This window comes from Propithecus coquereli, unplaced genomic scaffold, assembly GCF_000956105.1.
Source record: "Propithecus coquereli isolate 6110/MARCELLA unplaced genomic scaffold, Pcoq_1.0 Scaffold112, whole genome shotgun sequence".
NCBI classification, from domain to species: Eukaryota; Metazoa; Chordata; class Mammalia; order Primates; family Indriidae; genus Propithecus; species Propithecus coquereli.
This window is the reverse complement of record NW_012135192.1, coordinates 3,994,203-4,018,421: the sequence shown is the minus strand read 5'-3', so window position 1 is coordinate 4,018,421 and position 24,219 is coordinate 3,994,203. Positions and strand designations below refer to the sequence as shown.

Sequence of the window (24,219 nt, the reverse complement as noted above, 5' to 3'; positions counted from 1 at the left end):
TCTGAAATGGCCAGTGCTTGGTTAACCCAGGAAATTCAGTGGTCACGTGTCCAGTTCCTACCCAGGAGATGAAAACATTCAATGCAAACGTTTTCTGCCCGTCTTCCCTGTGCGGTGGACTTTCAGGACTGGGAGGATTCTGAGGCACGCGGCGAAGTCTTGTTGTCTTTTAGCTTCACATCGGACACAGAGGATTTAGGCTTCCACTCCTTAAAGGGCTAATAAAGGGTCCTCCCCGGCTCAGCCTGGTCACTCCCTGCACATAATTGAAATCGCTGCCCACAGAAGTCGGAGTGAGGTCGTGGGGAAGAGGCTGTGTAAATGACTCCGACTGTTGCTATAACAACAGTACCTTGGTCTAATTTCTTTTGAAAAATGAATTTCAGCTGGTGGTATGAAGCCAAGCAGCTTCTGCCCACAGATGAAAGCTCTGCCGACAGGCTCCAGAGCTCTGCTGTTGACGGGCTGAGCCCCCGGTGCCTGCTGCCGCCCCACTGAAAATTTTCAGCGCGGGTTAAATGACCTCCACGTTTGCCTGTGTGTGAGAATGTGCCTGTCTACATGTGGGCATCTTCACCCACGGATGACTCATCCTGGAGAGGAAAATCCTCTCATTCTGCCTTGGCTTGTATTTGTGAAGAAAATAACTCTAAGGACATGTAAATAATGGCAGTCCCCTTGTTGGTAAATGAAGGAGGATCCCATAGGCTTCAGGTGTGGAGTGAAAACCTGCTATGACCTGGGAGTCAGATGCTGTCTAGAAATAAGAATTGTATTCTGTTTGTTCGCTGAGATGGGCGTGTGTGTGTGTGTGTGTGTGTGTGTGTGTGTGTGTGTGTGTGTGTGAGAGACAGAGAGAGAGAGAGAATGAATGAGAGAGAACTTGAGAATTCTCTTCCAGCAGGAAGTCGCCTTCAAGTACTGCTTTGTGCAAAGGACAGCTCACAAGGAAGAGCAATGTCTGGCCTGTTTGAGGGGAAACAGGAGGCTTTTTATAGACTAGGAAATCTTATTTCAATGCGTTTGTTTCCCAAAGGGAGACAAACATGTGCTGGGATTTTATTCAAAAGCAGCGACAGGTCTGGGCGCTCTGGCTGTTGCGTCCCCTAAGCTGGTGCACGACTTCCCTGCCGTTGATGAAAACGGTCTCCCTGAAGGAGCTAAAAACAAAAATGAGAATTTCTTATTGAAAAGAAGGGACATTTTGAGTAAACAATGAAATAAAAAGATTCTTGATTCCTCCCCAAGGGAGAGAAAAGTCCTCAGCCTCCCTGAGGTATTTCTCCTTCCCACCTCGCTCCTCCCAGAAAATAAACAAATTGAAACCTCCTGCTTAGTTCTAACATGCCTGTTCTTTGGTCTGTGCTGCTGGTGTAAATCTCCAGCTGTGAACGATGCAGATAAGATCTGATCTTTTCTTTTGCCCTGGTCCTCCCTATGGCTTTCCCTTCTTCCTCACCACCCTCTTTCACAGACATTTCTTTACAGCTCTAAATAAATTCCCATTAGGATTTTCAGATTGTAACACAAGGTCATGTATACAAGCATGTTTGAATAGAAAACGTATGCATGACTTCTAGTAAGAGACATCAGAAGATATTCCTAAGGAAATTGTTTCTTGTCCTTAAAAATAAATGTAATGTGTGTGTGAATTTATGTATATGAAAAGACAGAGCAGTTCAGGGTTCAGACGGTGACATTCTGATGGCAACGGCACACCTCTGTGGAGCTTTTCTGATAGAAAGATACTGAGGGAAGGAAGCTACCACCCGGACGCACACGCCTGCTTTGTCCTGAAGTTTTCATGGCTGCAGCGATCATCACTTCTCAAACACATGCCAACTTTGCAGAGTATCATCTTTCCTTGTAGAGGAGCACAACACTTTTCTGTCAATCAGCCAGATCTCACTCAAAGACATGAACACATCCTCTTTAGACCGTCACGACACAGGTGTCTAAAACACTTTCCCAGAATTTCTAAGCAAGGTTTGTGGAAGTTTGACTGGGACAGAGATCATCAGATGCACAAAGCAGAATAGATGAGAGCAGGGCTCTGCTGTGTGCCCTCAGACAAATTGCCTGTCCTCTCTGAACCCATTCATCATCCACCATAGGTTATTGTAAGGATTAACTGAGGCAATATATGTAAAACACTGACCTTGCTCAGTGTTTAGCATATGGTAAGCCCTTGGCCAATTAGATTATTCTATGACAATAATATCTTGAAACATTTAGTAAGCAGTGAATCAACTTCTCTGATAAAAACTTAGAGATTTAGAGCATCCTATTGAAAACTATGTGAGGAAATTTGAAAATCATATAGCCTGGCATTTGCAGAGATAACAGTCTTGGTTTTAATGAGTGGTTAATAATTTTGTTAACGCATCAAATTTAAACTGCATGTATGTAGCTTGTGAAAAACTATAATTTCAGATATAAAGAGTACACAGGAGTCACGTGACTTGTGATGAAAATATAATTTTATTCATTCAGTTGGGAGAAAGTGAAGTGCCTGTACAAACATTTATGTATTTGGAAATTTGCAGATTTGAGGGGATCTTGGGACTTAGGGTTTCTAAATATTGAGGCTTTGCTGCGACTACTCCCGTGTGTTATGATTTATTCCCAGTATGTTGATGTGCATTGAGTTGGTACTTACTACCTGTTAAAGCATAATTAAAGGATACAAACATGCATAAACATTTAGCCACACACGCAAAAAGATTTAAAATGTTCTTAAAGAGTAACTAAATAAGGGCCGTTGTTTTAGCACCTCACAGCTGGAATCAGGTGAACATCTGTGTTCCAAACATTGAAAAGAAGCACTGTCAGCCTTGTGTACACCTAAGACTTCTTGGGGATCACATTCTAAATCTGATTCATAGCAGAAAGAAAAAAGATCATGGTCGTTTCTGAAAATAACCTCAAAGTACCTCAAAATGTTTTGAATGGTTCTGTTCCCTGGGGCTCTTCTGCTGGTATTTCAGATGCCCACTAAGAGGGCGAGGCCCCTTTACAAATGATCTTTTTCTTCCTGGAGCATTTCAGAATGGAGATTTTTAACTGCTCATGGCTGACGTCTCCTCCAGAGACCCAACTTTTTGCGCTGACCAGGTCCGGGGAAGCTACATTCTGGGATGGTCGCAAGCAGAGATTTTAAGCTCTTGGCTCGCGTGGCAATATTAAATATAGTATATACATATTATACATATAATTTTTAAATTCATATGTAGTAAAGTTGTTTTCTCTCTAAAGTAATGTTAGGAGTGTTTAAGGTGGACAGGGGAGGCTTCAGGAGTTCTAATAAGATTTTTCTTTTTGTTTTTGTGTTGCTTTGCCCTTCGTGTAGATCTCTTTAAAACAAATGTGCCCAACTTCTGTCAACATATGCATGTGTTCACTTTCGGGGGTGGTCTTTGTCCTTGGGAATGAGTTGACCCCTCAATACCTGGCACAGTGCCTGGCACACAGCACCCCCTCAATTCGTTGAATGAAAGTGAAAGTAAGTATATAATGTAGAGGGGGAAATGGTCTAGGATATTACTGTGCTCAGAGAAATCTAAAATGTGAAAAGATACACATTCTCATGAACAGTATTGTAGAAATCCAGCAAGCTTCTGTAGAATTCAGAATCCTCTGAGGTTTGAAAAAGCCCAATCCAGAGCACTGTTTATAAGATGCCCCAGAGTGTCACCAATCAACTCAGGAACATTTTACATTGCCATTGAGTTTGTGTGTGTGTGTTTATTTAAAAAAAAAAAAATCAAACCACTGACCTCACAATGTCAGAATCCAATAGGATTACTAGTCTAGATCAGAATTTCTAAAAGCCAGGGATCCTAGACCAACTGCCTTAGAAGAATCTGAGGTTTTTATTAAGTTCTTCAGGTAATTGTGTCCCCACCCTGTGTCCCAATCTGGGCCTTGCTTTGGGCTACTAAATCAGAGACTGTGGACTATGGGACCAAGAAATCTGCATTTTTAACAGTTTCCCAGGTAACTAGTTGCATTAAACTTGTAAAATCACTAAAGAAAATCAAATCTCTAAATAAATCTCAAAAGATCCTTTCTAAGGGTGCTTAAATCTAGAATACAGTTCTGGAAGTATTTTGCACACTATTCATATTCTGCTAATTAAAATGTCTAACACATGCGTATTCTGGGTCACTAATGAAATAAGCAAGTCAAATTCATCCATGTGTCCATAGGCTTGTTATCTTCTGGTGGATGGGAAGAGAATAACCCTGTGAAAATTGATTCCAGTGAATCATCTTCTAGTTTGACCAGAACAGATCAAAATGACCAAAACGTTCTCTTCGAGCCTCCAAATTAGTTATAGCATCTGCAAGCTAAGATTCTAATTCATCTTAACGTCTTAAGAAAGAGTAGTGTCTCTAACAGTTGGCGAAGAAAGCTCACTCACACTTTTGGTTGGAGGCAGTGCTCCTGTGGGTGAAAACCACTTTGCAGCCTTTGTGTGGACATTTGAAGTTCAAGTATGAAAACATCCAGCCTTTGGGGTTCACATGCATGTGAAAACATGTGACCTTGGTAATGTTGCTTAAGGTCTCTGGATTTCAGTTTCTGTTTTCTTTTCCACAAATTGCTTCATATGTTCTCTAGTGGTTCTCAAAATGGATTCCGTAGACCCTTAGAGTCCTCAAAAATATTAAGGAGGGGATGGTCCATCTCCAATATTTTAAAGTAACCAAAAGAACTCGTACATTGACTCTGAAAACACCATGCAGTCCAACATTTGCCAGCGCCTGCTTTGGGAATCAGTTATATGAACACGCTGTGGTTATTTGAGAGCTCTTCTTAGCATTTGTTCATTCATCCATGAAGGAGAAGGAACACAGCTATAGTGTCATATGTATTCGGATGCCATGGGAGCAAGATCAGGAGTTGTGGGGAAGGGCCATCAGGAGAGACCGTGTAGAAGGTAATGTCTAAGCTGCATTGTGAAGAGCAAGTAGAACCGGTCAGTTGAAGGAGTTGGATAAGAGTGTGACACACGCAAAGGCTCAGAGAGAAAGAAAGCAAATGTGTTATGTCCTGGGAACTGCCAAAAATTGAGGATAGCTGAAAGTCTGGAGTTGGTTGGGGTTGGAGGGCAAGTGGGGGAGGATCAGAGGTGATGGCTGAGACTGGAGAGTTTAGTAGGGACGAGGATCCAGTCTGAGGGCCTGTGCGCTGGATTCGGGTGATACTGATGACAATGGACGGCTTCCGAAGGGCTGAAGGTGAGGAATGGGCATGATCACCTTCCTATTTTATAAAGGAAATCACAGCCACAAGGCAGAGAATGGGCTGGGCAAGGTGGGACTGGGGCAGAGAGGCCCCAGCAGGAGCTGCTGCAGAGACCCACGAGGTAAATGTTAAGGATCTGAACTGAGGTGGGGTGCTGGGGGTGGAAGAGGAAAGTCCACAGATGATAAGGGATAGTTCTGGAGTTGGGTGTGGGTGGTGTGGAGGGGTGGGACCCAGGACTATTCTTGAGCACACAGTCTGAGAGAGCGTCATCACGGGTGGCACCAGAGCCCAGTGCTGTGGATGAGGCCACAGCTGTGCTCATCCAGCCCTGGCTGAGGGTGCAGTGTGGACTGTGGAGTCAGACCTGAGTTTGAATTTGAACCTGGGTTTAGCCACCTCCCGCCCCCGCCCCCCACCTCGCCATCATCTGGAACATACTATTTAATCTCACTGTGCCTCAGTCCCTCCTCTGTAATGGTTGTAATAAAACCTACCTTTTAGAATCATTAGGAGTGGGACAGAAAAAAAAATGTTGGTTTACTCCAATGTCTTCCATCTTCAAGTCTTCGTGATCAATAGCAGTATCGCCATCTTTGTTCCCAGACTCAGTGATCCTGCCCAGTTTCATGCAAAATTAAGTTTCTTTGAACTTGCTAGCACTGCTAAAAATCTAAAGGAAGAAAAGATCTCTTTGTCATGGACACTCTGGCCCAAGGGTCACCTCAAGAATCTGCTAGGAATGAGGCCCCTCTATGTCAGCAGAGGTCTGGTGATCTTAGCCATCCGTGTTCCTCGTCGTTATGGGCGTCTTCCAGCCTTGCCCATCACAACCCCTCCAGAACACTGCCCCCTTCCCTATGGGACCATCACATTAGCACATGGCCTGCCCCAAAGGTGAGGATAAACTATGATTCTGTGTCAAAGTGCTTTGTAACTCCAAAGGCACAGCTGTTCTTATTACTACTGGTCTGGGTATAGTGCACACCCTCCCCCAGCCATTCTGTCTCTCTCTGTCTCTCACTTTCTCTATCTGACTCTCTCTTGCTCTGTCGTACACACACATGCACGCGCGCACACACATACACACACACACACACACACACACACACACACACTCCACAGTTTCACCGGCGCACAAGCCATCAAGCCACATTGTAGACGCTCGTGCTGGAGCCATTACGGAGGGGGAATTGTTTCCTTCAGAGTAATTGACACATGATAGCAGCCCATATTGTCATAGGCATTGGATGAACAGCGTACTTCAGCTCCTGGCACCACAGCTTCCCCTAATGGGAGAAAACATTTATATGTAATAATAGTAATACAGGAGCAAGAAGGCTGATGCTCAGTAAAGAGTTTCTGTGATTCTTCCACGAGGGCACAATCATACTAAGAGGCTTCCAGCTCTGAGAGGTGGAAGGGCCAGGGATTTCCTAAGATCAGGCTATTTGGGATGCGATTCTGTCCTGGGCCCTTTGGAGGTGGGGGGTTCAGAAGGACATTTCCCTGTGAGCAGCCAGGCATTTTCATGCTCTCTGAGCAGGGTGCTTGTGAGTTCGCCCATCCTCTCAAATGCAGAGCCGATTCTGTGTCTTCCTCCTTGCTCTCTTATCTCCCACGAGGGACATAAAGCGAGAATTAGACTCTCAGACCACCTTTCTGTATAACAAAGGATGATGAGGCAGACAGAAGAGATGCTAGGATTGCTCTGCTATTTTGGACATAACAAAACAAAATATAAAAACCATAGCATAGCATCTTCAGTGATGTCTTTCGTATATTCTAAAATGCTGACACATGAAATGTATAAATCAAGATTTGGGTTAAAGTGGGGGAGCATATTAGGCCCTCAAGGAAAAGGAGATAGTCGGCAGCTCCATTCAGGTGATGTGCTGAAAATGTATTTGATTTGAACCTCAACGATCTAGCCTCTGCTGTTCTACAATCTAGGACATGAATGCATTAGCACTTGGACTTGGGCTTGAATTGCAAATTTGATTTTTGTTGTTCATATTAAAAAAGCTACACCAGATGCTTGGAAAACATTAGGGTTTTGCTGGCTAGGAAACAGAAATATTATCATTCTACCTATTTGTATTTTGAAGATCCAGGAAGCATTCTATCTCAGTTGCAGTTGTAACTATTGGTATCACTGAATTTTAAAAATAGTTAAGCTAAGGCTTTGTGGATGCTTACTGGGTGCCAGGTGTGAAGCTAAGTGCTTTCTACATTATTTCATTTAAACTCATCTTCACCGTAACTCCATGAGCTAGGTATTATTAACTCACTTTGCAGATAAGGAAACCAAGGCTTAGGAGAGGTTAAATAAGTTTTCCAGGGTTCATTCATTCAACAGATATTTATTGTGTGTCTACTCTGAGCTCCTAGAAACCAAGTAGTAAACAAAATGGAAAAATCCCTGCTTCCATTACATTCTAACAGAGGGTATCACCGCCAACCTTCCTTAAGTTCCAGATAACACTGATATGGATCAGCTCTTAGGTAGAGGACCCTCGATTTGACCAGGCATTCTGACTCCAGAGCAAGTGTTCCTGTCTCTCTAATTCTGCACTACATTGCCTCACCCAGAAGGGCTCACTCAGGGGGGAAGAGGTGAAACTTGGGGTTCCCAGCTGGACCTGGCCAGTTGCATGGTCTCAGCCACCACCATTTCACAGAGGAACATGTGGAGCATCTTCCTTCATTTCTGTATCCTGCCTCACCCATTACATGACCTAGAGCATAATCATGGATTTGTACTTTCTAAAACAAAGTCAGGTTCATTTTTAAGACAAGTGCTTATTTCTCGAAGGTTAACATGGCTGCAGGAGGTGTCAAGGGCCCCAGGCCTCATTTCCTTCAGGGCCTGAAGCTGGGATACTTGCCCTTGCCACTCTGTTTGCAGCTATGTTCAAGTATCTGCCATACCTGAGATCAGAACCATGGTGTCCGGTTTGTCCAATAAATAACATCATTTTCTAGCTATTTCTACCTAATATGATGGACTGAACCATTATTTTTTTTTAAAGTCAAATTCCAGTGTGTCCCAGTTAGGGCCTTGTCGTCAACAGTTCAGGAGCCTCTACCAAGTAACTGCAGACAGAGTTTGATGGTGTTATTGAAAATATATAAGATTTAGTTCACCATTGTTTTTTATGGCTGAGTAGAACTCCATGGCATACATATACCACATTTTATTAATCCACTCATGGAATGATGGGCACTTGGATTGTTTCCACGTCTTTACAATTGTGAATTATGCTACTATAAACATTCGAGTGTAGATGTCTTTTTTATAGAATGTCTTTTTTTCCTTTGGGTAAATACCTAGTAGTGGGATTGCTGGTTCAAATGGTAGTTCTACTTTTAGTTGTTTGAGGTATCTCCATACCACTTTCTATAAAGGTTGTACTAATTTGCAGTCCCACCAGCAGTGTATGAGTGTTCCTATCTCTCCCTATCCACGCCAACATTTGTTGTTGTGGAACTTTTTGATAATATCTCTTGTATTAACCTGGATGGAACTGGAGACCATTCTTCTAAGTGAAGTATCACAAGAATGGAAAACATAACACCACATGTACTTGCCATTAAATTGGAACCAATTGATCATCACTTATGTGCACATACGGAAATAACATTCATCGGAAATCAAGCAGGTGGGAGTGGGGAGGAAGGGATGGGTAAATTCACACCTAGCGGGTACAGTGCACACTATCTGGGGAATGGGCATACTTATAATTTTGACTCATTGGGTACAAAAGCAATTTATGTAACCAAAATGTTTATACCCCTGTAATATTCTGCAATTTTTTAAAAAATGAGTAAATGTAAACAAAAAAGTGAATGGAACATCTTCAAATATTCCTTTTTACATGGTTTGGGATTTTGAATCATATTACTATTTTATGTATTTGAAAAAGTTAACATCAACAATAAAGACGAAAATAAAATAGAAAGAAAAAGAATATATAAGATTTAGAAACGAGGGTTAGAGTAGATTTTTACTCAGGGACCCTTTGGACTCTGTTTATTTTTCAAATGGAATTCTCTACTAAAGAGAAAACCTAGCAAGAAAACGATGCTTCTTGAAATTCACCACATCATCTCCTGATTGGTTTTACTGTACACTGGGCTCCTGTAGTGCCTGGGCAGTTTCACATGTGAGTGGTAAAGTGCTGGGGTCCAAGGGAATCCTACTCCTCTCCTGTTGGGCCTGTAATACCCAGCACCCTTGCTAAGTGTAAGAGAGTACCTGGGCGGAAGGACTGCTCTGCCTTCTCCCTCCCACCCTATATCTTTCTGCCTTCAGCTGTGTAAAGCCACTGAAACCCCTTCCAGTCTAGCCTGGTCCCCCTTATGTCACTAAGCAAGCATTTCCCCACTACTACTCTACGCCAAGCTCTTTCACCAGGGCCACATGCACTGGCCCTTTCTGGCAGAAAGGAAGAAAGCGGACAGATGAATCAGACTTCTAAGTAGTAAGTCCATAGAGTCTCCAAGGCTTTTTTTTTTTTTTAACTGGACTTCTTAAGTGAGTCCAGTTAGGTAAATATAACACTTTCTAGGGTAAGAGATCCATCACTCCCATTATCGGGAATGCAGAGTTTCAAATCAGGCATTGCTTATGGTCAGTGGGCTACCTCCTGCTCTGATTCGAACTCATCTCTTTTAGCCCCTTTGAATTAGACAATAGAATGGTGAACCAATTTGCAATTATTTATTAACCACTGCTATGAACCTGACCACTAGGCGCAGCCCTACAGATATACAGTAAGCAAGTCAGCCACAGTCCCTACGTTCTTGGAGCTCGCTAAACAGACACTTAAGCAACTGTCGGAAAGTGTGTAGAAGCTATGATGGAGAAGCACAGATTGCTTGGAAAAACTTATTCCAGGATATTTAATCCAGTATAGGTTGATCAAGGAAGACACCTAATACAGTTGGGGAGGGGAAAGGATATAGGAGAAGACTTCCTGGAGTAAATGAAATCTAAGGTCTGACCTGAAAAATAAGCAGCTATTATGCAGGAAAAGAGGAGAAGGAGGGGGAGGAGTGTGTTCCAAGAAAAGATAACAGTTTGTACAATACCCTAGAGGCAGAAGGAAGCTTGGCACCTTGAAGGGACGGAAAGAGTTTCAGGAGAGTTGATGGAAAATGTACAGTAGGGGAGGGGCAGGGAAGGGATGCTGAGTAGAAAGACAGAAAGATGAGCCTGGGAAGATGAGTAAGAGCCTGGGAATATTGGCAGGAGTCAGTTTGGATTTTAATTTACAGACAATGGAAATCATTGCAGGGTTATAAACAAGAAGGACAGTATTTTTTTGGAAAAGGTGGCAGTATAGGGAATAGATTAAGGGGGGACAAAACAATAAATAAAAGAACAGACAAAAAGCAAATGGATGAACGAATGGAAACAAGGCAAAGAGACCAGTTGGGAGACTGTTGTAACCATCTAGTGAGAGAGAATGGTATCCTGGCCCAGGACAGCAGCACTGAGGGTAGATCTGAGTGGGCATGTTAGAGATCTATTAATATTTTGGAGGTAGAATTCATAGGACTTGGTGATTGGTGATGTGGGCGGTTTTAAGAAAAATGTTCCAGTTTCTGACTTGGATAACTGGACAGATACTGAGATGGAGAACATTGGTGAGGATCATGTTTGAGTAACAGAAGACATTAATACTAAGCTCAATGTTGAAACGTGTTGAGTTTTAGATGTCCATGGCATATGCAGGAGGAGAACATTGGAGTTAATGGAGCTCAGCAGAGAAGATTGGGCCGGGTACATTTTGGGGGGCCATCGGCCTGGACAAGATAGTTGAAGCTGTTGTAATAGATGAAAGTACCTGGGCAAGCAGGCAGAGTGAGCAGCAGGGAAAATAAAAAGCTTAAGAGAAAACATTGAACAATCCCATAACTGAAGAGAAATAAAGACTACATCAGAGATTGAGAAAGAGTTGAAAGAGAAAGGAGGAAGTCCAGAAGAGAGTGACGTGGTGAAAATCTGTGGAAACGTGCTTTTAAAAGAGAGTAGGCTACTCTATAAAAAGGTACTAAAAGAGGAGGTAAAATAAGAACCAAAAGGATGTTTTGGGTTCCGTTAAACATCTTCAGTTCCACACTGTACGGTAAATATGTTAAATTCTGTATTCTTAAAGGTTTTTTCAGTGTTCTCTAAAATATTATTGATTTAATTTCTTGATGTTCTCAGTTAAGTTGTGGCAAGAATTTAAGATAGGTATTAACGTCTTTCTCAAGTATGGTACATTTTGCTCCGAGTCTCATGGCTAGCATTCGTTTTGAAAATAATAACAAATGATTCTTCCCTGTGAGAGGAATATTGCCTTTAACTGTCTGTTCTCTTTTGTTCCCCACTCTCCAATCTTTAGTTTATTTTCTGTCTCTTAGCCCCGTGAGCTCTGCTTTTAGACAAAAACCTTTGAATTGCAGTGTTGACTGCTTTTGAAATGAGAAGTATAATTTCTTTCCTATGTGTTCTAAACCATTTAAAAATTAATTCATAGCAATGCACATCACGGTGCTTAAAGAGTAAAATATGATTTGGAGATTTAGTCATTCTTGTTCCTGTTTCTTTTCCAGCTCCAAGAGACTGTGAAAAGGAAGTTGGAAGGAGCCCGATCACCACTTAATGGAGACCAGCAGAATGGTGCTTGCGATGGGAATTTTTCTCCAACAAGCAAGAGAATTCGAAAGGACATTCCCACGGGGATGGAAGCCATCAACAATTTGCCCAATAGCCTGCCACTGCCTTCAGCTTCTCCTCTTCACCAACTTGACCTGAAGCCTTCTTTGCCCTTACAGAATACTGGAACTCACACTCCTGGGCTTCTAGAAGATCTAAGTAAGAATGGGAGGCTCCCTGAAATTAAACTTCCTGTCAACGGTTGCAGTGACTTAGAGGACAGCTTCACCATCTTGCAGAGCAAGGACCTCAAACAAGAACCTTTAGATGACCCTACTTGCATAGACACATCAGAAACATCTCTTTCAAATCAGAACAAGCTGTTCTCAGACATCAATCTGAATGATCAGGAGTGGCAAGAGTTAATAGATGAATTGGCCAACACGGTTCCTGAAGATGACATACAGGACCTGTTCAATGAAGACTTTGAAGAGAAGAAGGACCCAGAATTCTCACAGCCAGCAACTGAGACCCCTCTCTCCCAGGAGAGCGCGAGCGTGAAGAGTGACCCCTCTCACTCTCCTTTTGCGCATGTCTCCATGGGCTCTCCCCAGGTGAGGCCTTCTTCTTCTGGTCCTCCCTTTTCTACCGTCTCCACGGCCACTAGTTTACCTTCTATTGCCAGCACTCCCGCAGCTCCGAACCCCGCCAGCTCACCAGCAAACTGTGCTGTCCAGTCCCCCCAGACTCCAAACCAAGCCCACACTCCAGGCCAAGCTCCACCTCGGCCTGGCAATGGCTATCTCCTTAATCCAGCAGCAGTGCCCGTGGCCGGCTCAGGGTCAGGCCCTGTGGCTGTGCCCAGCTCTGACATGTCCCCGGCGGAGCAGCTCAAACAGATGGCCGCACAGCAACAACAAAGGGCCAAACTCATGCAACAGAAGCAGCAGCAGCAGCAGCAGCAGCAACAGCAACAACAACAACAGCAGCAACAACAACAGCAGCAACAGCAACACTCAAATCAGACTTCAAGTTGGTCTCCCTTAGGGCCCCCATCTAGTCCATATGGAGCAGCTTTTACTGCAGAAAAACCAAATAGCCCAATGATGTACCCCCAAGCCTTTAACAACCAAAACCCTATAGTGCCTCCCATGGCAAACAACCTACAGAAGACGACAATGAATAACTACCTCCCTCAGAATCACATGAATATGATCAATCAGCAGCCAAATAACTTGGGTACAAACTCCTTAAACAAACAGCACAATATTCTTACTTATGGCAACACTAAACCTCTGACCCATTTCAATGCAGACTTGAGTCAGAGAATGACACCCCCCATGGCCAACCCCAACAAAAATCCCTTGATGCCATATATCCAGCAGCCGCCGCAGCAACAGCAGCAGCAGCAGCAGCAGCAGCCGCCGCCACCACAGCTCCAGGCTCCCAGGGCACACCTGAGCGAGGACCAGAAACGCATGCTTCTCATGAAGCAGAAAGGCGTGATGAATCAGCCCATGGCTTATGCTGCACTTCCGTCCCACGGTCAGGTAAGTGTGAACGTGAGACACCCTTGCAGCAGTTCTCGTGGTGTATTTCAGACTGTCGGCGTATGATGCTTGCCAAGCTTCAGCTGTAGTGGGGTCTACTGACCTGCAGAAACCCTCGTGTAGTGGCCAGGATTGGGGACATTGTCCCCTTTCTTCTAAGGGATGGAAAAGGGTGGTGTGATAAACTTTCTTGTATTTGAATGCGTAGGAATCAAACTTCTCTGTTCCTGACTGCACATAAGAAACCAAAACTTACGTAAAATTCTCACTCTGAGGGAGGGAGGCCAAACATGGTATTACCTCTGTAGTTTCTCTCCTAAGTTGTGCAATCCTGGGCTTGGGGTGGCAGGAAGATGGGGACATTAGAGCTGTCTACAATGGTTTTATAAGGCCCTGTGCAATCTTCACCCATCTTACTGAATTATGAATAATGGGAAATTTGGATTTTTGGTGTTCAAATATGGGAGAGTTTTCTGTATTTTCAAAGTGAAGTGGAGGATAGATTTTTGTAGGAGCCTTCAATGTTTAAACACTTGCTGCTGGACTAGCAACAGTTAGGAGCTGGTTTAATCTTGTTACTTGGGAGTACAGTGAGACCTCTTCAATTCATTCAGCTCTATTTCCAGAAAATTTGCTGGCGAATATGTCTTAGTGAGTGCTGTATTAAAGTCTCCTCTTTCCCAGTGTCTTCCTCTATGATGTCCTGGCTTAGGAGGCAGGGCTCTCAGTGTGCCTGGTACAAAATGAGCAGCAGCCATCTGGGGAGCGACTGCTCACTGACAAGCATTTTGCTGTCCTCGTCCTGACCAGTGGCAAGCAGCCAAAGCTCCTTTCATTTAACACTTTATCGACCCTGAAGGAAGGGGAGAGTGGGGAAATGCACCTGAGAGTGACCTTCCCCCCCCCCGGATGAATTCATGAGGGATAGCCTCACTGCCAGTCGCGGGGCAGTGCCTCAGCCCTTTCGGATGCAGGTATGAGCATTGTAGTTGGAGATTTTGCAGAAAAGTCTTTGCTCGAGAGGCCCTAAACAGGTTCTAAGTGCGCTTGGCTATGTGTCCACAATGGGACGCACGAGAAGTGCTGGGAAGTAACGCGGGCAGATCTTGCCTCACTGGGCTGTTTGCATCTTGTATCTCCTAGGGCGCCCCACCCCGCAAGCTTCATGAAAGCTGCAGGGCTGGAGGTGGTGCTGGCCTGCAGAGACAGGCCTGGGCTCTGTGGTTTCGTTCTTGTCCTTCTCAGCCTTCCAACCCCCAAACCTCACAGTGGCTTCTTGTCTGCACATGCCGGCCAGCTCTAAAGAAATCCTGTCTGGATAAGTAAAAGTATAGCTTGGTTTACATCAGCTGCAATCAGTAGCTGGTAGGAAAACATCACTGAAATGGGAACTAATGTTTTATCTTGGTTTCATTAAAAAAAAAAAATATATATATATATATATATATGCACACACACACCATTGAAAAAATGCGACATTTTATACACTTCAAGATTAAGTTCTGAAGCAGGCAATATGCAGGGATGGTTGTGGTAGCGTCAGGAGGGTTATGAGATCGCAAGCTGTCAGAATGGTCTGTTGTTAATCTTAATACAAATTGTGCTTCTCCAGTGACTGTGTTTACGCCAGCTACAGTAGCGTATTTCCCCTGAACCAGACCAAAGATGATTAATTCCAACTCGCAGGCTCTGCAGACATGTGGCTGCAGTGATGCACCCACCCTCACCCCTCGCCCCCACTAAATGTCTTTCGAAATGTGCTAACTTGGGACGAAGTTCCTGTCTTTGTGGGAACATGGATTTTGAAAGTACTTATTTCAGGCCCTTGTGCTTGCCTAACTACGTGCACCGACACCGCTGGCTGCGGAGGTCATGTTTTCAAAGAGCTCAGTCAGGTGGAGAAGCCACACTGATGGTTTTCTGGATTAAATCTATGTGCCCCTCCTCTCTTCCTCCGTCTCACAAGGTACTTTCAGGGTGGATGGAATCTTCCTTTGCGAGGCCTCATTAGAATAATCACTTCTTAGCCTTATAAAGAACCATCAGGTAAAAGCAGGCTTTTTAATGAAATATTAACTCACCACTGTTTGATACAGGCTTCAGAATACATATATAAACATGTGAATATCTTTCTGCAAACATACCATTTATTTCATGTTTTTATCTGATTGTGGAGCAGTATTTACATAGCTCTCAGAATAATTACGCTATATGTCAGTACATTGCACAAATACTAGCACGCATTACAGGTGAGATATAAAATATAATTATACATAGATGTAGTTCATTTTTGTTTTCTGCTGTTGCTAGTGAAAATTCACTTTAGTCACAAGGACGACGAAGAACACGTCGTTTTAATGAAACACTTGAGCAACAAAGCCTATTAGACACATTTATTTTGAGAAAATTATCTTATACAGATGTTTACTTATTTGGGACACTTGTAGAAAATGCCATTTCTCTCAGAAATAAATAAAAATGCACTCACTTCCTGGATGTTTCAAAAAAGAAGAAACCAAAAATGGAAACAAAAAAAAATTTCAAAATTTTGAATGTGTAATTTTACTTCTCAGAATTTACATATCATGCTTTATAGTCAGAGGATTAAACAAAGAATATGTTCATGGTATCACTTATGATAATGAAAAATTGGAACCAAAAAAATAAATAATGCACAAGAAACTCATGATATTAATGAAAGATTAATCACATGAAAATGCTCATGATATGAGTAAAATAAGCAGATCATGAAAGAGTTTATATGTTACAATCCAAATTGTGTTTTTCTAATATGTATAGAAAAATACCGAATAACTAAACTGTTAGATATGGTATTTTTTTCTGGTTGAAAAAATTATGAGTGATAATTGCTTTCCTCTTTATATTTTACTGAATTTTCTAAATTTTCTGTCATATAGGTGTGTTAATTCTACCATCAGGAAAAATACTTTTTTTAAGGAAGGAGAAACCCCTATTTAAAAAAAATATTTACTCTTTGCTAATTCTTTTAAGAAAACATTCTTTGTTGAATTGATTTGCCAGTTGGATCGAGATGATACCATTATTTTCTATTAATTTACAATACTAGTTGTGAATCGCCGTTTTAGTAGATAGTCCTAAAAATCTTTCTTCCACACTCAGTCTCTTTTCCTTTCTCTTCCACATCCCCTTTTCACTTCTTACAGTTCTCTCTGTCCTAATTCCTATAAAACTTTAGCTAAAATAGTGACAATGAAGTATCAGTAACATTTTCACCATTGTAAGTTTTCAGATCTTCTCTGTCACATGTTCTTATGTTATTTCTTTGATCATTTCTCCCTTCCCTTTTCTCTCTCTCTTTTTTACTTTCTTGAACTTCTGTTCATCATGGATTAGACCTCCTGGATTGCTCTCTAATTTTTTAGTTTTTTAATGTTTCTGTGATGAAATAACCAGAACTTACTTTGGTCATGTCTATTTTTTTTTCTAATCTTGTTGTTCTCAAGGGCAGGATCTCTCTTTATCTCTCTCTCTCTCTCTCTCTCTCTCCCTCTCTCCCTCTCTCCCCCTCTCTCTCTGTCATTTTAGCTAATTTTTGCATAGTGCCTAACACTGTGTCTTAAACATAAGGCTGTTCAATAAATCATTTGATGGCAGTTATCAGAGTTTAGGCCAAAAATATGTTTACAGTTGATCATCAGCTCCAGTGGAGAAAGCATTAGCACAAATAACACAGAACTGCTGTTGAGATCAAATGGAAGAACTGAAAAGACAAGTCTAAAAAGAATCCTTTGATAGGAGGTGGTTATCTCAAACCAGTGGAACAACAGTGAGATTGCTGGGAAGGCAAACTCCATCCCTGTGTCTGACAAACAGGAAACAATGGAGCGACTCTGAAAGGAGTAAAGCGAAAGCAAGTGACTGCTCACTGGTCAAGGGAAGTCACAGGCCTACCCAGAGCCCAGGAATAATTCCTATAAGGAAGAGTGAAAGGGGAATAATATCTAAACTGTGATGTTAACTTTTAATACTTGCATTCCTAGGACTAGATAAATCATAGACTACTCTTTACGTGTGTTTTCTTGTGTGGCCGCGTGCACCCTAATGAGCATATATATGCTCAGATTTTACAGAATGTTTTCCCTTTTCAATTTTATTTTACCAGGATTTGTGGAATACCTTGTGAGGTGTATTATTATAAGCTTTTTAGCCATAAAATCTCCACAGAAGGAAGAGAGTTCCAGTATTCATAGCCGACATGGAAATTTCTTTGAAGATACATTTTTCTTAACTTTAAAAATCTGAAGCCCCTTTGTTCCATTTTTTAAAAATATGTATTGTTTACTTTCTCCAAGTAATACATGCAGGTAGTTCAGAAAGTCAGACAGTACCACAATAGTACAAGGAGAAGCAGCAGTCCCCTGCTTCACCCACTCCATTCTAATTTCTGCTTCCCAAAGGCAACCTCTTCAATTCATTAAGTTGTTTTCTCATTTATCTCCGTAAACTGCTGTTTCTCAATTTTTCAATTACTTGATTCTATAGAAGATGAGGATTTAGCTTGCTCACACTACCTCCTCACGAACATACACAACTCCTTGCCCACACAGTCTTTTTCTCTCCTCCATTCTCTCAATATAACTAGCATTATCACAAATTATGATTTGTTTGTTTGTTTGTTTTTTTCTGAGACATCTCGCTCTATCGCCCAGGCTTGAGTGCACTGACACGATCATAGCTCACTGCAGCCTCAAACTCCTGGGCTCAAGGGATCCTACTGCCTCAGCCTCCCCAGTAGCTAGGACTACAGGTGCCCGCCACCAGGCCCTGCTAATTTTTAAAATTTTTTTGTAGAGCTAGGGTCTCGCTTTGTTGCTCAGACACATCTCAAACTCCTGGCCTCAAGCAATCCTCCCAAAGTGCTGGGATGACAGATGTGAGCCACTGTGCCCAGCCACAAATTATGATTTTGGAAATATTCCATATTTACATGATTAATTTTTGCATAGCGCCTCACAGTTTAGCCATGTAGTATGCTATGATTATATTTCCTTGTACTACTTTTTGTTTCCCCTGGAATTAATAATTGTTTCTTTTTTTCAATTGATATTGTCTCTGCAACTACCTTTGATCCCTTTACAATCTTTTCTGACCCTATAAAACTTTTAGTATGATCAAACATATCACATAATCTTTTTTCTTATGTTTTCTTTTCTTTTCCCTCTCCACCTTCCTCCCTCCTTCTTTTCTGCCTTCAATGTCTCTCCAAGGCCTCTACATTCTCAGTCCAGTCTGCTTCTGTCCTCCAGTTTTCTTGGCCTGACGCTTAACTGAAGTCTTGCAACTTTCCTTTACCATCGTTCTTGGAATGGTTTACAACACTTTTGTGTTGCATTATCTGTTTTTTTTATCCCTCCTCTTTCTTGAATTATTCCCTCAAATTGGTGGAGCACATCCTCATAGTTTCTTTTGAAAAGGTGCATGGGAGATTGTTTTTATGGAAATTATTTTTGAGAATGTCTTTATCCTTCCATTCGATTGATGGTTTACCTGACATCGAATTATGGTTTAGAAAACATTCAATTAGAATTTTAAAGGCATTTCTTCATGGTCATGTCTTTCATGTTGTTGAGAATTCCAGTGACATTTGGATCCCCCACCCTATGTGTGAAAATTGTTTAGTAACTTGGAGAGCTTTTCGAATCTTCTCTTTTATCCCTGAAATTTCATAATGATACGTCTAGCATAGTTCTTTTTTATTCACTCTAATACTGTGAACTTTTTAAAAAAATCTGAAAATATGTGTCCTTAAGATCTGGGATATGTTCTTGGATTATTTCTTTGATAATTTTCTCCCTTTTCAACTTTCTGGAACTTCTATTCATTATATATTGAACCTCCTGGATTATTTTCTGATTTTCATGTCTTTTCTTTTTTCCATAGCTTTGTCCTTTTTTCCCATGTTCTGTGAGATTTCCTTACCTTTCTCTTCCAACCCTCATATTAAATATTTCATTTTATTTATTACATTTTTAATTTCCATAAGTTCTTTCTTGTTCTCTGATTTATCCTTTTCAATCTATGGATATTAATTATCATTTTTAAGTTTTCTTATGCTCCCTGCTTTTTCTGTTTCTGCCAAGCACATTTTTCCATATGCTTATTTTATTTTATTTTTTTCTTTCATATTAGAAGCTTCTCTCCAGTATCGGTTTAAGAGTGAGACACAAAAAAGCTTATTAGTTGCTCTGTGTGCCTAGACAGGGTTTGTCAAATGTGGCCCTTTGTTGCAGTGTGTCTGGGTTAGAACCTGGCCATTGCATGGGGTCAAGGTGTGTAGATTGTTTTTTCAGTCTCATGACTTTAGGGCTTGTGAACCCCGATGCTGGCTTTGTGGAGCTGAGTAGGGGAGGGAGGTGATAATCGGTGGCGATGGCAAGGGCTGTCTCACTAAATACTACGGAGACTTTTACTTTATCTCCCTGTTTTCTATGGCTCCTCAGCCCACTCTCAGCTGGGGCTGAGATCCAGGATTCTGGAGTCTCTCAGCTTCATCTCTCCAGAGTAATCCACCTTCCTTCTTCCAGTCTGGGGGAGGGTAACTGGTGCACCTCTTAATTATACAGGATTTCAGCCAATTTTCCTTTTTGCACCCCCAACTCCTACCCTGGCATTCAGAGTGCCTCTGATTCCTAAGTCTTCACAGCATTCTTTAGCTTGAGCCATCTTGCTTCATTTTTGGCTTCCCAACTGCAGGATTAGATTTAGCTTTCTCTAAGCTGCTAAGTCGTTTACCACCCAGCCATCTGATTTTCAGCTTCCAAAATTTTGTTGACACCCCTTGATTGCTATTGCCATCTCCTATCTTCTTTGTTCTTAAATGCTTATATCATTTCTATTCCTTTTGGTCATTGTACTGGAGCGCTGGAGAAAGCCAAGATAAATGTGGGTGTTCATTCTCCCAGGCTCCTTCAGTGACTTTCAACACTTTTCTGTTTGGATATCGAATATTGTCCAATATTGAAATTTCCATTTTACAGCAGATTTCACATTATTTTTGGCTTTAATAGAGCAGATTTCATAAAACTTAAAGTGCTCTCTTAACATAAAATTTACATATGTCAAATACAAGTATTCAAAAGGACAGCAGAGTCAACATGATCATCATGCTATTTTAGAATGAAGATTTTGCGATTTATAACCATTGAGTAGTTTTTAGACTCTTGAAAATATTGACTGACTTCAAGGACTGTAAGAAAAAAGTTTAGGTCCCATGACCCTGACTAAGCTAGTAGTACCTGGAAATTCAGACGCAAGGTAAAATACTGACAGAATACTTGTCCCCGACTGAATCCAGGCCCTCCTGGCTGAGGGAAACCCAGTGGGCAGAAGTGCTCCAAAAATCCAGATAATAAATGAAACGCTCCTATCGATGGGTGAAACAAATCGTGCACATCCTGGCATATTTTGAAAATTCTGGTTGATATTCTGTCAGAGTCTTACAAGTATGAGGCCAAGAGAAAGCAGCAGAAAAGGACAAATTTTAGAAAAGGAATTAGTTTTGTGATAGTATTGTGGAAGAAAGAGGTTTTAATTGGCCCCCGATGAGAATACTCTTTAAAGATTTTATGGGATGAGAATATTCGTGTTTACTGAAAGAGCTTATAACCCATCAAACACTGGTTCTGAAACATTTATGGGCCTATGAATCACCTGGGGAAATTGTTCAAGATGCAAGTCATCACATTCCACTGCTGAAGGCTTGAGTCAGTAGGTCTGGGATGAGGCCTGGGAGTGAGCATCTTAATAAGCAGCCCCCACCCCCACACCCCTGTTCCCCAAGCACAAACACCTCCACTACTGTTTTCTGATGGAGATAGTACATAACACTGAAACGGCAGTTAGAGCAGCCTGTGTTTATCTCATTGCTAAATATTTGTATATGCTTAAATATAGCAGTTATTATCCTGCTGATTTTCTTAATAGGACAAAGCAGCCCATCCTCCACTGCTCCCTCTTCCCCCCTCCCAGCAGAGCAAAGGATGGAATCTCCCTTGATTCCTCCAACACAGCATTGCTTATTCATTTCTCTGTGTCAGGACCTACAAAGGGCACCGCCTTGTGTGTGCCAGGCTCCTTTGCTCAAGATCTCTAGGAAGACAGGCTGCAATGGCATGGATAGTACATGCGTTAAAGGCAACACAAAGCTTACATAGGACCTCTTTTGGAACATTCTGCTCGAAGCAAGATTGCTCTCAGGCATATCAGTACGGCCACAACTCCGTGTTCTGTGTTCTGACACGTGGTTACATCAAGGATGGCATCCAGGCAACTTTCCCAGGTGTTTCTGGGCTTTGAGGAGGTGTTGCCCAATTTCATTCCACTTTTGGAGCATTAGATTGCCTTCCTTCCAAGGTGTGTTCTACTGCACCCTAGGCCCCTGCCCAGTGCCCACAGTGGGTATCCACTGCACACACAGGTAAAAGAGTAGGCCTGGCTTTAGTTTTTTCCTGGCGGGAGCCTACTAGCCTGAGAGTCTGACACAAGTATAGAAAATTGTGAAACTTGGCCAATCATACTGTCCCTGTGCATATTCACTCCTAAAATTCTAAATATTATGGACTGAAAAAAGATACAAAAATAATATAATGTAGAGTGTCCAGCAACATAGAGTCTAGTCAGAGAGATAAGGAGGTACCCACGTTAAGTCAGTACAGGGCAGCAGGTAGTTAAGTGCCACCTTCCTAAATGCTACACTGAGGATCCCAGGCAGAGAGGGAGGCAAGGGCAGTACAGCCTGGAGTTGACAAGAGCAGCCTCCAAGGGGTAATAAGCTTTGAGAAGGACAGAAGTGAGTAGGAATTAGCTACATGAAGGCAGATGGAAAGGCATTCTGGCAGAGACAAAGGGCTGTGCCTCAAGTGGCCAACTTGGATTATAGCCAGGCTGAAGGGAAGGGTTCACATTGGGGAGTAGTGAGGCGAATGGAAAAACAGTTAGGGAAATTTCTACTGTTTCAGGTATAAGACAATAAGACACTCTGTCTGGATGTGGCAATCAAGATTTAAGGAAGAATAGGCACAGCAGCATTTAGAGGAAAGAAGTACCAGAACTTGGCGATCGAATATAAGACAAGATGAAAGGAAAATGAATCAAATGTTTATGATCATAAGGTGGAATTTTGGGAGGACATAATATTAATAGTTTCTGAAAGATGATGATGTCAAATCTAAGTATCAGATCTTGTTTACCGTATTTTTAAAGGCAATTTATATTTCCAATTTGCTGGGGTACTTGTCCCACCCTCAGCAAAAGGTGTGAACCAAGCTTATAGCAATTTTTTTCAGATTAGTGCTACACTGAGCCACAAATAGCTACTCCTGTGTCTTATCATTGGGCTTTTTGTTTTTATAAGTCTTTATTTTTCAGGAAATTCATATTATTATGAAAATGATTTTCGTCATTTTAGAGTAGTAACAGACTATCATCTGTTCCTTTTGCTTAATATTTTTATTATAAAGATTTACTTGGTCATATCTATTATTTGAAGAGAATCTTCTCTAAAGATAGTCTTTATTCAAGTGGGTGAGAAGAGCAGAGATCCAAGCTTTAAAATATATTATGTCAACATTCATTGACTATTTACGGCAACACTGGGCTTTTCTAGAGGTTACGAAACTCTTCAAAAAATAAAAAGCTGCTTTCCTATATCAAGATATTCTATTATATCTTGGTTCCTGGACAAATTTCTATAGAATTAACCTTCTTTATGACATCAAATGGTTTGCATCCGATCTAGTACATAAAGAATCAAAATACCTTTCATGTTAGTTAGTGTTCCAGTACATTGTCATGATTAGTTTATATGATACATGAGATTATGTAGTTTACCTATACATATGTATTTAGCCAGCAGTAAATAGTGACCCCAAATAGTATCCAAACTAATAACTCCCATGTATTAATGTTATGATTTCCTAGAGGAGGTTTTATAAACTTACTTGCATTCTCTAATTGCCTTTAGATCTGAGATGTCTTGGAGTTTATTTGGGCTTCTTTTCTGCACCCGGCTCTAGCCAGTTCATACAAAGGATGTTTTAATGGGCTCGCTGGGCCACGAGCACTTTCAGTACCAAGCTGAGGTCAGTCAGTGGTTCAAGGAAACAGATCGTCTCTGGATGGAGAGAGGCACCCCCTCTGAGCAGATGAACTAAAGCCCCAGAGGCACCCGCAGTGTGATGGCAGCCACATTTATCCCCTCCGTTGGGCACTGTTGTGCCATGCACAAACCGCACGGCCGTAGGTAGCAGCCCCGGGTCTACCTGGCCATTCTCTAAAAGCCACAGAGCGCAGAGCGGAGTCAGCTTTTCAGATCAGCGCGATGAGGACGAGTCGCGTGTGCCGCAGAGGGTGCTCTTGCTGTGGCCAGTCGGAGCCTGAAGTCTGCAGCCGTCAAGTGCAAGGGTGACTGAAGGCCCTTGGACATGAGTCGATTCACATCTGAGTGTACGGCAGCCTTCGTGGTGGACAATGCTAGTTTCAGTGTCACCCATTAATAAGATTTCATTATTGGGCAGAAAAAGCCCAGAGACAAGACTTGGAAAAATCACTTGGCCTTTGCTTCCCTCTCAGAGGGTGACAGGTGTAGACGTTCAAAACTCTAGAGCAGCACAATCCAATAAAAATATAATGCAAGCCACAAATGCAAACCATGTGATTTTAAAATTTCTATTGGCCATGCTACAAAAAGTAAAAAGAAATCGATGAAATTAATTTTAATATATTTTTATT

The 24,219-nt window shown here is 41.9% G+C and overlaps 1 protein-coding gene across 1 annotated transcript in view; it reads left to right on the top strand.

Annotated features, from left to right (window-relative positions):
* Positions 1-24,219, top strand: part of MAML3 (mastermind-like 3 (Drosophila)) — a 403,902-nt gene that overhangs the window by 232,232 nt on the left and 147,451 nt on the right. Inside the window, exon 2 of the mRNA XM_012654931.1 lies at positions 11,857-13,449. Coding sequence (XP_012510385.1) covers positions 11,857-13,449 — 1,593 coding nt within the window. The remainder of the gene's footprint in view (positions 1-11,856; positions 13,450-24,219) is intronic.